The 16676-nt window shown below is 51.2% G+C and overlaps 1 protein-coding gene and 1 long non-coding RNA gene across 2 annotated transcripts; one reads left to right on the plus strand and one right to left on the minus strand.

Moving 5' to 3' along the window:
- Positions 1 to 316: 316 nt before the first annotated feature.
- LOC121141535 lies at positions 317 to 2196 on the minus strand. Its single transcript, XR_005878465.1, has 3 exons — positions 2148 to 2196; positions 1650 to 1763; positions 317 to 1155 (listed from the first exon to the last, which is right to left on the minus strand). It is a non-coding gene; the product is annotated as an uncharacterized LOC121141535 (long non-coding RNA).
- On the plus strand, positions 1735 to 15926 carry LOC101833239 (angiotensin-converting enzyme-like protein Ace3). The gene is made up of 15 exons (XM_005070235.4): positions 1735 to 2398; positions 2488 to 2624; positions 2977 to 3135; positions 3379 to 3466; positions 3583 to 3726; positions 4474 to 4665; positions 4747 to 4844; positions 4930 to 5102; positions 5426 to 5649; positions 5788 to 5932; positions 7880 to 7978; positions 8156 to 8278; positions 12709 to 12893; positions 13368 to 13747; positions 15321 to 15926. The coding sequence occupies exons 1-14, from the start codon at positions 2299 to 2301 to the stop codon at positions 13739 to 13741; spliced, it is 2241 nt and encodes a 746-aa protein (XP_005070292.1). The 5' UTR covers positions 1735 to 2298; the 3' UTR covers positions 13742 to 13747; positions 15321 to 15926.
- Positions 15927 to 16676: the final 750 nt, after the last annotated feature.

Here is a 16676-nt window from a genome sequence, read left to right on the forward strand (position 1 = left end):
AGCAGTAGTCTTGCTATGTAATCCAAACTGACCTCAGATTCTCAATCCTCCTGCCTCAGCCTCCTGAGTACTAGGGTTATATGCATCTGCCAACATTCTTTACACTTGTTAAAACCCTTGTTTATGCTTCCTTGGGTGAGTGAAGAGGGTAGGGTCCACCTGGAAGCAGAGAAAGAGGAGGTAGTGATCCTCCTGTCTCCGCATCCTGAGTACCAGAACTATAGGTGTGAACCACCATACTTGGCTATCTGGCCAGTACATATTTTTCATGACTCATCGTGGGTTTTATTTTGTTTTAAATTGCATTTGTTTATTGGGGGTTGCTTACCACAGCACACATGGGGAGGTCTGAGAACAACTTCGTGTTCTTTCCTTGGTGGAATCGGCTCCATTCAACTGTTTCTATGTCATTGAGTGCAAGCTCTGGAACCAGAGCATTTGGATTTGAGTCCAACTTCCATTATTTGCTACCTGTGTGTCTTGTGAGCAAGTTTCTTAGCCCCTCTGCTTGTCTCCATCTAAAAATAGGGTGTTGAGCAAAGTGCCTACCTCATGGGTTTGTTACAAGGACTGTAACAGTGAAAGTTCCCTCACGGTGCTCAGTCCTGGCAAAGTCCTCTGTGGGGCTGGCTACTGACCACAATTGACCCAAGATTTTCTCTTCTGTTTGAGAAGATTCACTTATGAGTCATCTTTATGAGCTGCAGATGTAGCTCAGTCCATAGAGTGCCTGCCTGGCATTCACAAGGCTCTGGATATAATCCCCAGCACCATGTAAACCAGGACCGCCTGCAGTACTAGGGAGATAGGAGGAGCATCAGGAGTTCAAGGCCATCCTCAACTAGGTAGGTAAGTCCAAGACTAGATTGGGCTCCAAGAGGCCCTTCCTAAAAAGGAAGGAAGGAATGAGAAATCAAGTCTTCTGGCTTCCAGCTTTATGACAAATGCCACATCTGTACTGTAGGAAGCAACTGGTTGTTGCAGTCTTGTGGCAGAGACAGTGACCTCCCACGTGGCCACAGGGCTCCAGCCCTGCTCACTTCTTCATTGTCTTCTTAGTCTACTATCTGGAGAGTCCCTTTCTCCTTTTCTAGCTCAGCTTTGCATTTTGTATTTACTGGGCATGATGATATATATGCCTTTGTTCCAAAATTCCTGAGATTAAGGAAGAAACATTTTTAGTTCAAGACCAGTCTTAGGCTACAGAGCAAGACCCTATCTCCACAATGCAAAGCCTTATGCTTCTTTTAGACAGGGAGCTTGCTATGCATCATCATGCCTGCACCCCAAATCCTGTCTTATCAACACGTCTATGCTTGAAGCAAGCAGGGCTTCTCTGTGGGCTTAACCAGCCCAACCCTCTTTCCTTATATTTTAAATGTTTTGACAACAATGACTAATATTGGGGGATGGAATTATGTTGTCAGTTTCAGTGGTCATGGTGTCAGCATATGTAAAAGTGTGGGTGGTCCACTAAGCTGAGGGTAAAGGAGACTCGGGGTATAGAGTTTGCAGGTATGGGGATGAGAATCCAAGAAAGAAATCCTAAAGTGCAACAGATTGAACTGTCCTCCCAAATTCTATGCACTAGAGTACTTGGGAGTCACCAAGAGCTAGCAGGAAACAGAGCCCCAATCTCAGGTACTCACGGACATGGACCCTGAATGGAGGGTATCAGCCGCACCCCATAAAGCCCTGATGGCTCCTACTGAAGCAGGTATGAGGGGAAGAGAAAGGGAGTCCTGGAGTTGATCACATGTCTCCTGAGAGAAAAAGGTTAAAAATATGGGCCTAAGAGGTCATGTCAGAAGAAGCTGGGAAGAAAACTAGGTTTTCAGAGTCTAAAGATCCAAAAATGTAACTGCTGCCCATGTATCCATCCATCCATCCACCCATCCACCCATCCATCCAACAACCCTCTACCTAATATTCAATATCCCCCTTATTCAAGTAAGCCCAGCCTATGAAGGAGGATGTCTCACCAGCCCCTAGCCAAAGCCCAAGGGTTCCTCCAACCCCAGGGGAAAGTGGCCAAATAGAATAAGTTCTGGCTTAAAAGTCAAATTCTCCTCTTAGCTCTGCCACTAGCTAGCCATGTACACCAGGCCACATGACTTGACTGTACTGGACTTCAGACGTTTCCTCACCTGCATAATAGGGGCAGTTGCACAAGAAGCTGGGTGGGCAATCTTTCTGGTTCTAACATTCCATGGTAGACCCCTTGGCCCCTGATGTCACAAACATGGAGCTGACTTGTGATTGGCCATTGCCTCTCCCGGCTCTGCTGTTCTCTTGGTCATGGGAACAAGATGGACTTGCCTTGGACTTTCCCTACTTGTGCTCCTCTGTTATGGGCAGCTCTTGCCATGGCTCAAGATTGTGGGAGAGCCAAGCTTAGGTATGGCTGGGACCTGAAGGAAGGACCAAATAAGAGGACTGGGAAGGGGCAGTCCCTTCCCCAGGCCCACATGATCCCCTTCCCTGCAGATGAGTTCTACGATGAAACTCAGGCAAAGCTGTTCCTGCAGTTTTATGAGCAAACAGCCCAAGTTGTGTTGAATGAGTTCATGGAGGCCACTTGGAACTATGTCACCAACATCACCAGGCAAAATCGAGAGAACATGGTGTGGTACCATTTCCCCCCAGGTCCTCCCTCCCCTTGATCTTCTTAGGGATCCTGGAGGTTGGGGATCATAGTTCCTGCCCTGAGTCCACAGTATGTGGAAAGAGGGACACCCCAAAACAAGCATCAAAGTGTGCAAGCTCCAGGCCTCTCAGTGGCCTTGGATTTTCCCTACATAAGAATTTCCGGATTCATTTCCCTTGCAAGTTCTACCTCCTTGCTTTTAAGGACTTGAGCACCCCCTCCCTTTTAGCAAATCTTCAGTGACTCTGGACCCTTAAAGTGGGAATTCAGCGTGGGACCCATTCTGCATCCCCCAACCTGCCACACCCATGTGATGACCTTCTTTACAGCTGCAGAAGGAGGTGGAGAGATCTCAGTTCATGTTGTACTTTGGTAGCCGAGCCCGCTTGTTTAAGACAGACCATTTCCAGGACCCGGAAGTGAAGCGCATGCTGAGTAAGCTGCAGAACGTAGACAAGTCGGCCTTGCCCACCGAGGACCTCCGGGAGGTGATAGACAGAGCCCCAGGCCTCCAAGGCACACACTCCTGCACCCCAGGGGAGGGCGGGGCAGGTCTCACTGGGAGCCAAGAGTATCTGGGGCAGGACTGGGTGTCGGTGGGGTGGAACCAGAGCTTCCTCAAGAGGAGGAGGGGGTATTTAGCCAGGTCTGCCTGTCCTGGCTGGTGGGGCTAATGTTGGGAGTGGTCCCAAAGGCATGGGCCTGCCCTGGGTGACACTTGCCCCCCCCAGTACGACAGACTTCTAACTTACATGGAGACAACATATAGTACAGCTGAGGTGTGCATGGATGAGGGTCCCTGCTTGTCTCTGGAGCCTGGTGAGCAAGCCCTGCCCCTGACTCAACTATGTTCTCCTGGAAGGGAAGCACCTGGGGTGGGTGAGGGTAGAGGTTAGTAGGCATGGCGGCTCAGGTGGCTCCCGTTCTGGTCACAGACCTTGAAGAAATCATGGCCACCTCCAGGGACCAGAAGGAGCTCCTGTGGGCCTGGCAGGGCTGGCGGGATGCCGTGGGTCGCCAGATCCGTCCTGTCTTCGAGTACTATGTACATCTCAGCAACAAGGCAGCACAATATAACGGTGAGCAGGCTGGGCATAATGTCCGGGTCAATGCCCAGGAAAAGAAAGGAGCCAAAGCTGCAGAGGGGGCAAAATGGGTGTGGACGGTGTGGAGGCAACATGAGCCCTGTAACTGGGTCCTGCAAATAAAGACAGAGCCTGCACAGTGGGCTGGGCGCTGGAGAGACCCTGAGACTCTGTAAGTGAAAAGATAGATGTCTGCCTCGTGGACTTCCTCCTGGCAATCGGATTGGGAGGTGAGCCTCCTCAGCACACACGCATCTATAATTCCCCCGTAACGTGATGCATGGGAGAAGGGGCTGCTGGTGGGGGGGGGTGAGAGGAGAGCTTCACATATATATGATCAGGTCTCTCTGACATTTACCCATGCTGGAAAAATGAGTAGGAGACAGACAAGCAGGAAGAAAGTGTCCACACAGAGCCCCTACACCACTGTGAGGGGAAACCAGGGTTCTAGGAGATGACCACAGGGCTTCGGGTGATTTGGGGCTCAGGCCGTGGCTATAGGAAAGGATAGAATCTTACAAGGCATGACCAGGAAGCTCTTGCCATGGGAGACCCTCATTCTTTCTACCTCTAAGCTAGTCTAGCGTGGGCAACGCCTGCAGAGGTCGTGTTCACGTCCAAGGCCCCCGAGAAACCGGGATGTAGAAACGCTTTCTTGGAGTTTGTCCGGGTCTCCTCCTTGCCAGCTCATTGGGCCAGGGTGGTACAGTGAGCACCCATGAGCCTCTTCTCCTGTCTCAGGGTTCGAAGACATGGGGGCTTTGTGGAGATCCAAGTACGAGACTGACACCCTGAAGGAAGACCTGGAGAAGCTCTTTGAGGAGCTGCAGCCGCTCTACCTGAACCTCCACGCCTATGTGCGACGCTCACTGTACCGATACTACGGGCCTGAGATCATCAACCTGCGGGGACCCATCCCCGCCCACCTCCTGGGTAAGGGCCAGACTGGTGGCAGAGGGAGAGAGGAAGGAAGGCCACTCTTGCCTCCCCTTAGCCCCTTCACCCCCTTTCCAGGGAACATGTGGGCTCAGTCCTGGGACAACATCCTAGATCTGGTCCTGCCCTACCCAAAAAAGCCACCTGAGGACATCACAAGGATCATGAAGAACCAGGTCAGTGCTGAGCCTTTGGATGTCCCCAGCCCACAATCTAAGGGCAAACGGGCAGACAGAACCATGGTACCTCTTTCCCCCCCAGCACTGGAAGCCTGAAAAAATGTTTCAAGAGGCTAACATCTTCTTAACGTCTCTGGGACTGCTGCCTGCCCCACCTGATTTCTGGATAAAATCGATGCTGGAGAGGCCAGCGGATGGGCGGGAAGTAGAGTGTCATGCCTCATCCTGGAACTTCTACAAAGGCGATGACGTCAGGTATCTACAGCCAACATGGTGGTCAGCCAGGACCCTACTGTCACCCTCTTCTGCTTCCCCTCTAGCTATGTAGCAAGGAGTGGCCGGGAGAACAGGGCTGGGGACAGGGCATGAGATGCAGAAGCATGGGGGAGAAGATGGGTACAGAGAGTCATGGACATGGTCACTGGGTGGATACAGGGTCTAGAGTAGGAAAACATGGTAGCCAAGGCCCTCCGGCCTACAGTTTGATGGCATCAATGCCTTAATGAAGCTTGAATGAAGAAGCTTTGAGTGTCCCCAGGGCATCCCCATGCTCCTTGACCCCTACCCTTTAACCCTAGGGTAAAGAAGTGCACCGAGGTGACCATAGAAGACCTGCTCTCCATCTTCCACCAGATGGGCCATATCCAGTACTTCTTGCAGTTCCAGAACCTCTCTATAATCTACCAAGAAGGTGCCAGCCCAGCCTTCGAAGAGGCTGTGGGCTCGGTGATCACCCTCTCAGCCTCTTCCCACAAGCACCTGCTCAACAGAGGTCTGCTCAGCCACCCACACCAGGACTCAGGTGATGGGGACCGAAGGGAGGGCAGCCTGAGCCTGGGGCTTCAGCTGGGGCTGGGGAGGGGACTAAAACCCTCAGGGCAAGGCTGAAGAAAGGGAGGACCAAGAAGCTGCCTCCTGATTGCCCTGACCCCATCCCCAGAGGAGGAGGTCAACTTCCTGTTAGGCATTGCCCTGGAGAAGATTGCCTTCATCCCCTTCAGCTACATGATAGACGTGTTTCGTTGGAGGGTCTTCGATGGTACTATTTCGAAGAACATCTACAACCAGGAGTGGTGGAACTTCAGGTGGGGAAGGTGGATGCCTGACAAGACTGCAGAGTGGATGTCCTGGGAGCCTAGGGAAGCCAGGTCATGTGTGCTGTTTGCTGTCACTAGGCAGAAGTATGCGACTGAATGCATAGAGCCAGCATGGCGGCCATGAGGCCTTGTTCCCAATCTGGTGCCAGCAGTGAGAAGGTCTCTTAGCTTTCCTGAGCTTCTGTCTCATCTGTGAAATGGGGGCCCTGGCAGTGGCTCTGTGTGCTCTGTGAGTGGCCTGGAATCTCACACCATGAAATCAACTAGGCCCGTCTGAGAACAGAGCAGTAACTGGGTGAGGTGGTCCATACCTGTAACCCTAGCACCTGGAAGGTGGGGGCGGTAGGATCAGGAGGCAGGAGGAGACATCAGGGTCTTGCAGGCATGGCCAACAGCTTGTTGACTACACAGCCAATTGGAGGTCAGCCTGGACCACATGAGATTCTCTCTTCAAAAGACAATGGCAAAAAAACAAAAAGCAAAAGTCCAGGTAGAACAGTGACCAACAAGCGGGCCCCTGCTGCCTGCTCCCCTCCACAGAAGCCCAGGAGAAGGGATGGGAGAGGCCTGAGTACTTAGCTTGCTGGAAAGTTCTCAAGAGAGAGAGGCAGGTCATTACCCCAACACACATGCATGCTGGAGCCTTAGCTCCCGACTACAGAAAAGCTCAGTGGCTGTCAAGCAGGTCAGTTGACTGGACAGAAAATGCCCATACCCAAGGCTTCTCCATGTCCATCAGATGTTAGATTACCAAGTCCAAGATCTCTGAACACATGGGCGGCCTACATACAGTTCTGCATCAGGCCCTTGTGATCATTTGGGTCTTTGCGACCGCCCCATCAGGTGCCCTGGCTTAACGGGCTTTCAGCACTCAGAGGTCGCATAGCCAGCCCAGGGTCACACCGCATTCTAGCATGTGGGAGAGCTAACTGCTCTTCCATTAGTCCTGCCACTCCCTGACTGTGTGATCAGCAGTGTCTTGGCCTGTGCCCTCCAAGTGTGGCCACACCAGCCACCAGGGCACCCAAGAGGGGCCCCTTTCCCTCCTCTACCACCCAGGCCCGCCAGCAACCAGCCAATGGAACCCAGGGACAGAGTGAGGGCCGCCATTCCTTAAGTTGTAAAAAGAACCTTCAGGAAAAATGCCCTTGCTATTCTGCCAACTCCAGGAACTGACCAGAGGTACCAGTGAGCAATGGGCCTTCTCGTAGGTATCTCTTCCCAAAGTCAGGCATTTCATCTGCTTCACAACAAAACGCAGATTCCCTCAGCTTCATGGTCTCCCACAGTCACAAAGATCAGAAAACCTACACCAGAGCTCCAGGTGATGAAGTCTGCCAGTGACTGTGCCCTGTGACCAGTTCCCTGGCCTTAGAATTTTGACTGACAGTTCTGTAAAATGGGAACAGTACTACTACTACAACAGCACAGGGACACCTCTGGGGTTTTGTTATTTGCCTTTGTCTTTGTTAAGTTGTTTTCTTTTTTCAGTGTAGCCCTGGCTGCTCTGTAGACCAGGCTTCCCTCAAACTCAGATCTACCTGCCTCTGCCTCTTGAGTGCTGGGAATACCGGCATGCGCCACCACACCTGGCTTTCTGTTTTCTTCTTAGCACTGTATAAGTAAGATGACCTGTTTCCTGGTCCACACTCTGACCCCATAGGATAGATGCAAGCAAGGACCTGACCTCACTTGGTCCTTTGATGGCATCTCCACAGAGACCATGCCAGCTTTGAGAGAGAGGGACATGCCCAGTCACTGTTACTGCAATTTCTGAGTTTTGAATCCATGTATTTTTACTTGTCTGGTCAAGGGAAATGCGCTGAATCTGCAAGCCAGGCCCAGATTGGCTGAACAAAACACATACTTCAAACAAGAAAAGGCTCTGAGAACCTTCCAGGATCCATGGCCAAGCCCCCATCTCTCTCCCACCAGGTTGAAGTACCAGGGCCTGTGCCCACCTATTCCTCGGTCAGAAGAAGATTTCGACCCAGGGGCCAAGTTCCACATTCCTGCCAGTGTGCCCTACGTCCGGTAAAGGTCTGGGCTCTGTTGGCAGAGCTGACTGGGATCTGGGAGACATGGGGACTGCGTGGAGAAGTTCCAGAAAGTGCAAAGATGGGCTCCTGTGGCCACTCCACGCTCCAGCAGGTCTGGGCTTCACACACCCAGCTTCCCCTCCACAGTTTCCCTTCTTCTTCCTCTTCCCAGGTATTTCCTCAGCCTAGTGCTCCAGTTTCAGTTTCATGAAGCACTGTGCAGGGCCGCAGGCCACGTGGGCCCTCTGCACCGGTGTGACATCTATAACTCCAAGGTGGCCGGGAAGATACTGGGGTAGGTGCATTTTCCCTCAGTTCCCACTATCTCCCTCACAAGAGACTGGCTTCAGACTCCCCCTCCTCACGGTGCCGCCTGGGCCCCCCCCCCCCCAGCGACTACACTGAGCTGGCATTCTGGAGGAAGCCTTTTCTCATGCTAGACTGCAGTTTCCTACATTAGTAACAACAAGCCTGGGTGTTTTTTTTATTTCATTTACTATTATTACATCCCAACTGCAACCTTCCCTCCCTCCTCTCTTCCCACCCTCCCCTGCCCCTCCTCCCCCCTCAACCCACCCCTCCTCCATATTCCCTCAGGAAGGGGGGGCCTCCCATGGGCATTAGCACCTTCCCCTGTGCTCAGGCTGGGAGTGGGTGGGCATGGGAAGTTGAGGGATCAGGCTGGCGGGTGGACAGAGTGGGAGCCTGCTGAGAGAGATGAGTGGAAAGGGGGGGGGATTTACAGAGTAGGATAGAACCCTGATGCAAGAGAAACTTCCCTGAGTCTGCAAGGATGGCCCCAACTGAGACTCCTGGCAGCAATAACGGCACAGCCTGAACTGGACATCCCCTGTGACATCCCCGGTTGTCATCGGAGAACCTCCATTCAGTGACTGATGAGGCAGATACAAACAAGCCTGTTGGTTTGGGGGGGGGGGATTTTTTGGTTTTGTTTTGTTTTGCCCTGCTGTGGTCAGAGGCACCTTGGTCACCACACACAGTTACATATGCAGTCAATCAACTTGTCTCCTATGGAAATCAGGGCTGGCGTCCTGCCTCAGTCTTTAGACACCAGAATCCCCTTCCTCTATCCTTGTGAACATCTGACTGTCCTCTTCACAGTGTGTGAGGCACCCTTCGGTCTTTTGCCTTTCCTGACTCTTCACCAAAGTGCTCAGCCAGATTCCCAGGCCAACTGATGTTACTTCAACTCGGGCCTCTTGACACAGTCAAGCCAGCCTGTGGTCCACTGCGACCCTACACTCCAGTCTCTCCCCCTGCATTTGATGTTAAGCCCTCTCCTTTTCCAGACCCGATGTTGTGGCCCTAGTTCTTGGCCTTGGCACCAGCTTGAAGGGTAGGCAGAGGACCTAAACTGAACACACATAGCGTTTTCTGTGATAGGTGGCCTCAAGTTCTTTTTCCATGTTTCGCACTCTTAACTTTGTAGGGTAGAAAACTGGCATTGACTTTTTACAGAGGACTGACTTGATGGTGTGTCATTCACTTAGCAAGAAGGAAATTCCTGCTTTGAGTCTAGAACTGGTTGCAAAACCGTTCCAGTCAGTAGATGGTTCATCTGTCCCCCTGCTTCACCAGAGACACCCCGGTCTGAGGAGACCCAGAACTCCAGACTTGAACACCATTCCCTGGGTAGTGGCAGAGGAGAGGCTTCCAAAAGGAGGTGTCACCCCCATCAGTCTCGGGATACAGGCCCCAGTGACATCACATCAGGTCTTCCGGTTCCAAGACCAGCTCTTCAAACACTGAGTTGGGGCATCCACCCACTGGCCAGGTCTTTGCTCCCCTGACTGTTGCTAATTTTGGTCTGCTTCTTTAACTGTTCAAGGTCACCTTGAGCTTTGTTCCTGCCATCCAGAGGGTTAGTGATGGATGATCTAATATCCCCAGCTTGCATTTTAGATTTTCAGTTGTACTGGTTTTTGAGACATGGTTTTGTAGTAGAATGCAGGCTAGCCTCAGTCTTGAGATCTTCCCACACCTACCTCCCTGGAGTACTGGGATTACAGGCATGAGCCACTATGTATGCCTGGCTTCCTTTATATTATAATGAGTTATCTATGGCTCCTCCACTCAGTTTAACCATCTGCAACCACTGGGCCATGTGAAGTAGGACTGATCCTCTGGACTTTGTAGAGAGGGCCAGTGACATGGCAATCACCCTCCCCCCCGTCAATTCTTCCCTTATTTATATGTAGGGATTGGTGTGCATACACGCATATACAAATGATAGCCTGATGCCATCACCCGATCTCTGACGTCTCTCTGGGCTCTTCCCACCTCCAGCTGCTTGTCTCCTTCATACAGCATTTTCCTCCAACATGGCTGGTCAGTCACCCTGTGTCCAGCAGGGGGCAGTAGACCACGAAATAAATGAACCCTCCAATACTAAAAAAGAGGCTGAAGCATAGAAAAGACTATAGTAAGTGTGTTGAGGGTTACGAAGTTCAGCTAGAAACCAGAGGGATGTCTGTCCCCAAATGCAGGCATGGGAGAAGCAGATGTGTTTTCTTCACATCTGCTCGCTTCTAACTCCGCTTTATCCCACTTGCTTGGTGAGACATTCGACCCTAGTCATTCTCCCTACGTCTCTCCCCCACCCCACCCATCGTAAACAGGGCTCTGTTCGACTTAACCCCAAAGCACGTGATGTTGTTCATCAGTCCCCTGCTTCACTGTCTACACCCCTGGGCCGAGAGGACCCTGAATTCCAGGTTGAACACCTTGTACACCATTCTCTGGGCAGTGGACAGAGGAGAGCCTTCTAAGAAAGGGGTGTCACAAGCCTTCGGGATGATTAAACGGCAACAGAGTGGAGTACAGGAGAGGGATGAGAAATGGGGGCTCTGGGCACAAAGGGGGGCGGGAAGCTGGTGTTCCCAGGCCTGTCTTGACAGCCACATAATATCCTAACGGGAAAAATGACTCATTTTGTAAAAGAGAAAGTTTATTCACAAAATGGCCATGTGGGAGGAGCCGAAGACCCAAGTCCCAGTACACCGAGGGCATGGCATGGAGATGTTTATGGGCTCCGGTGTGGGGGAAGGGGATTGGAGGTTAAGAGAACACAACGCAGCTACAGTCTGGAAGGTTTATTCAGGGTTCTCCAGGGTCACAGGGAAGGGAGTGGAGCAGGAAAAGGGAGATTTTTCCCCCGGTCTTCTGCCTAGTATAGCTTCTCTTATCTGCACCCATCCCCCATGCGAGTACTGGTTGTCATGGGAATAGAGAGTGACAGTGGATCTCGTGGTGGGCCTGGCATCATCTGTGAACTGTGTTTTCAGTTTGGAGGTTGAGGCAGAGCCCAGCAACTGCGCTACAGCCCTTCCTTAGCAGCTTGTAGCTGGGCTCTGGCCACTCCTCCCACTGACTGTGGAGCTGATTCTACACAGGCAGATTCTCAGGAGTCAGTGCTATTCTCTCAATTGTGTGTGGTGGTACAAGTTTGTACTCCTACCATCCAGGAGGCTGTGGCAAGAGGATCGTGAGTTCAAAGCCAGCCTGGGCTACATAGTGAGACCCTAGCCCACACCACGTTTTTCCTCCACTCAGGATCTGAAAATTTTGAATCAGTTAGGAGTCATGATTTTTTTTCCTTTTATTTTACTCTTAACAAGTCTGTGCCTTTATTCACTAGTATTAAATCTTAACAGATTTTCCCTCAGTGATTTCTTTTCTTTTTTCCTTTCTTCCTTTGTTTCTTTTGTTGAAATGCTGGGGAATCAAACCCATGCAAATCGCGTGTGCTAGGCAAATGTGTCCCATAGTTTCTGCCAAATGTCTACTGGCCTTCAGTTCCCACATCTGGCTCCAGCTGCTTATCAAGTAGCATGCACAAATCCAGCAAGTTACAAATTTCTTCATCAGCCTGTGACTTGATACTAATTACAGTGTAGGGCAAATATCCATGGGAACTCAAGTTACTGATGAGGAAACCAGGCTGAGAGAGGTTAAATGCCTATGGTTATGTGGTCCGTAAGTAACATTGCTGGGTTTTGAACCTGGTACCCCACACAGTGACTTCTAACCTTCCATGTCCCACCTCTTTCCTGATCAGACCCTGGGACGACAGGTTGAGAAATGTCAACATCTGCCCAGTGCTGCTGTTTGGCAAGGCCAGGTTAAAGAGCCCGGGGCTTTGGCTTTGCCACACCCCCATGGTGAATACAGTGAACCTGCCATCTGCCACCAAGTCCTGGGTGTGCCTCAAGATGACTGTTATTTGTGCAGCACTGCAGGTGCACAGAGAACCACCCATGCTCACAACATTTGAATTCTCTCAATCCCCCATCCCATGCGTCCAAGAGGGAAGTAAGGGCTGTTGCTACCTCATATACATCAGGGTAAACAGAGGCTCTGGCTGGCTGCCTGTTTGAGTTGAGAGTAATGATACCCACAGTGACACTAATGCAGCAACAGTTGGTGTTTAGTGCTTCCCAGAATGCTAGCAACCCTGTCCTTTACCTCCTTTTATGGAGATGAAAAAGGAGCCTCCGATAGGTTATTTGTCCAAGGTATCACAGGGACAGAGTTGAGAGTCACACCCAGGTGACTCTTGCTTCAGAACCAGTGATCACATCTACTGTGCTGAGCTCTGGGGTCCTCGCTGGCAAAGTCCAGGAATTGGAACTGTGTATACCGAAGGGTCCCAGCGGCACTTGCTGACACTCCCACGTGGCCTCACAGATGACTCCATTCCCCCAGGGATATCCTGAAGCTGGGCTCCAGCAGGCCCTGGCAGGAAGTCCTAAAGGAGATGACTGGAGAGTACAATGTATCCACCAAGGCCTTCCTAACCTACTTCAAGCCGCTGCTGAACTGGCTGGTGACTGAGAATGTGAAGCAAGGGGACATCCTTGGCTGGCCAGACTTCAGCTGTTCTTTTGAAGGTTGGACAAAACTAGCCCTGCCCTGGTTCTGATGCAGCGTGAGGGCCTGCCCTAACCTGCTCTGGGTCAGTCCTAAACTCTAGTCAGATTGTGATCTGGCATTAGCCAGCGCAGAACTGGAGTTTGGTGACCCTATGTTTACCAGGTTGGGGACAGCCACAGCCAGCCCCACAGTCCACACAGAGCTCTTGTTATGTGGCTTTCTTGCACCTCACCCAGCAAGACTTCCAAGCTGGCCTCTGGTCAGTGGCCAGGAGCCCCCAAACTGGGCTCTGTGGGTTATACCACCCCACCCTCCTACATCTTCTCTTCCTTCTTTTTATGATCCCTCACTGCAAGCCAATTCCCTCGCCCTTGACGTGAGATGAGAGAGAAGACAGTGGCCATCAGGTCCCTTCTGGCAGCCACAGGGGATTCTTGGGCCCCTTCCTCCGGCTGTCCTGATCTTAAAGCTCTTCTATTTTTTTCCCACAGAAAAAAACGGAAACAAAGTGTGGTTCCTGGGCATGGAGCTGGATCCTGAGCAGGCTCAGCTGGGGCAGTGGTTACTGTTCAGCATGACTTTAGTCATGCTCGTCCTCATCCTGGGACTGGGCTGTAGGCTGCACTACTTGGAAAAACAGTCACTGGACAAGGACACTATGATACTCAGCACCCTGCCTTACACCTACTTCCTGGGCATAGCCATGGAACCCCGTCAGGCAGCCCGAAAACAGTGGATCCTGCTGGGCCTCTGCTTCATTCTTACCCTTTGCTGTCTTGGCCTACTCATTCGGGTGCTCACACAACACAACAGGAAGCCTCCATGGATGAGAGCTGAGTCACAGAGCTGGGAGGAGCCACCATAGAGACTGGTGAGACTGGGGTAGGGCAGGAGGACGGCTGAGACAGGCCAGGGAGGATACGGTCTGCAGGCATAGTGTCCAGCTGTAGTCTGTGAGCCTGTGTGACTGTGTTTGCAAAGCTGTGAGGCAGGCACAGGTGTGATCCATGCGTGTTCTGGGTTCCAGGCCAACCGTACTTTCCCACAGTGGCTCAAAGGCAATGGTCCTAGTGAGTCAGTGGCTGGGTCCCTTTGAAGCAGCCTCTACATCAAGTCATAGCAAGAACCTATTCTCCACACATCCTTTTTTGTTTGTATTGTCCTGTTTTGTTTTCAGGAACTTAGCTATGGGGCTTGGCTAGGGTTGCAGGAGCCAAGAAATGTCTAGAAAAAGAACCTGCTTGCAGTCTGCCTATTAATTGTCCTTCAGTAGAACTAGGCATTCCTTTATGAGCTGCTGATGCCCAGTCCTGAGTCCTGTGTTCTGTATATAGCCTACAGCACTCTAATCACCCCCTATCATGCCCTTTCAGACTGCATAATCCAGGCCCCAAAAAAGGCTCTCTCTTTGACCACCTGAAATGCAAGCAACCTTACAAACTGCCCCATCACTCTCCCTACCCCAACCCAGCCCTCACGAATGGAGACAGTGGGTAGCTGGGCACTGAGCCAGGCATGATTAATGATTGACTTCTTTAATATTTAAACAAAGCTCATCTCCAGTAACTCTGCCCCAGAGATAGCCTTGTTGAACACACACACACACACACACACACACACACACACACACACACACACACCTGCTGCCTGGCCCGTTGCCCTGGAGAGCGAGCACAGACAGGGCAAACAGCACCTTTCCGGGCTCAATGGGGGAAGGGAGAACAGAGAAAAGACGGCCATGAGGAAGGTATTTGAGACTGATGTTCTAAGGATAATCTTGGGAAAGGGGGGAAGGGCCCCTGCCTCTACTCTTTTCAACCCTTCTCCCCTGCCTCCTGATCACAGTGATACCTCACTGGATATTTTCAGGTAAGTTAGGGCTGAAATTCTGGGGACTCTGGGAAGTCTGGGAGTCAGTATGTGACAGAGAAAACAGGTCTGAGGGGAAATGATAATAACCAGAAGCCATAGAGAAGAGGCACCAGGTAGCCCAAGCACGAGACCAGCTTTCCTTATATTATACATCTGAACTTAAAAGTCACAGGCTGATGAGAATTAGTAATGAGTGGGATCCTCTGACTCTTATCTCTTCCCAGATCTCTAGACGCCCCCATGTTCATCCTAGTCCAAAACACTTCCTACTCCAGCCTCAGACTTGACAGCACCCCGTTTGATGGCTCCCTCATATATTCTGTTATTTATTACTATAATGCCTTTATTTGTCCTCATTATTAGCCGTTAGATCCACAAGGCTTAACATGCATCAGGACTGCTCTGTGTGATGTCTCTGGTCAGCACAGGCCCTGGTACACAATGGGGACTGGAGAAATTGTTTGAATGAATAAGCAAATGAATGAATAGCTCCCTTCCCAAGTTCATCCTCCGAGCTCAGCAACCCAAATACCGACCGTATGAGAGACGCTGTCCCCACCTCTCTCCCACAGCCAACCTGCTCCCCACACTCAGGGACAGCCAAGACACCTCTGCCCCCCAGGAGGCCTGACTTGGCAGCCCTCTCATCTCTCAGCCACTGTGGCCGAGGTCCCCCACCAGGTATCGTGACTCTGCGTGGCACAGGCACATCAAGCCCAGGACCCCGCACCTCTCACCTGGACTACAGCAGAAGCCTCCCTGAGCCTCCTTGGCCATCTCCCTCCCCAAATCCACTTTGTAAAGTTATTTTTGCCAGAATATTTTCTTCAAATGTCTTCGAATTTCCTTCCGAGCATCAAACTGCTTAAGAACTCAGCTGTCCATCAATTAAATCTGGATGTTCAAATTAGAATTGGCAGCTGTTTATCAATTATTGTTTTTTCTCTATGTTCACCTTCCCCATCACCCAGCTGAGCCCCTTTGCACTGACGATGCCACCTTTGGGTCTTTGCCTAAGGTGCCTGCTCCACTTGTAATGCTTGCTACTAAGATGTGGCTACTAAATTGGACTTGGGACCTTCTGCAAAGTTCCAAATTCATCAAGGTGCTTAACGGACAGTGGTCCTTCTTGCCTCCTCTCCAGAAAACCTTTTTCAATAAACTTCATCTCGTCCCAATTTGCTTCTTCCAGTGTACTCATTTTGTTCTGTTTCATTTTTGTTTTTGCGAGACAGAGTTTCTCTGTGTAGCTTTGGAGGCTGTCCTGGCACTCACTCTGTAGACCAGGCTGGCCTCAGACTCACGGAGATCCGCCTGCCTCTTAGTATGTTCATTTTTAATCAGAACTCAGACACTTTTTCCAGTGGTCGCTTGCTAATAGGTAGTTTTAGACTCATCCCTCTTTGAGATCTGCCTGTGCCGGAAGAGCTCCCAGGCCTCTGAAGAAGATGCTGAATAGAAAGAACACTTTTGTGCACCTTCATGTGTATCCCTCCTCATCTTCCGAGAACTTCCTAGAACAGGCTACGGCTGGATGTTCCACCATGTGCATGGACACTGGTAACCTACTGGACGGCATTTGTGGGCAAGAAACCTAAGTGTTCTGTTGCCACAGTCAGGCCTAGCAGTCAAACTCTGGAGACAGCCTTCCACAAAAGGCTACCTGAAGCCCCTAACAACTTCTGCCCTCCCCTGCTTGGGAAACTGCCCTGCGGTACCAGAAGGGGTTCAAGGAGATGTTGAGGCCACTGGCCATTTGGACATGAGCGTAAATTCTTCAGAGTATCTCAGGTCCAGGATCCCTGCCCTTCTCCCTAGGATGATTCAGAGCCCCTGCTAAATCAGAGAAGTTGCCCAGGTCCTGGACCCCGCCTTGCTGCCGGCTTTTGGCTTATTTCAGCACCACGACGCGGACAGCTCCCGGGAGC

This window comes from Mesocricetus auratus, unplaced genomic scaffold, assembly GCF_017639785.1.
Source record: "Mesocricetus auratus isolate SY011 unplaced genomic scaffold, BCM_Maur_2.0 Super-Scaffold_100007, whole genome shotgun sequence".
NCBI lineage: Eukaryota > Metazoa > Chordata > Mammalia > Rodentia > Cricetidae > Mesocricetus > Mesocricetus auratus.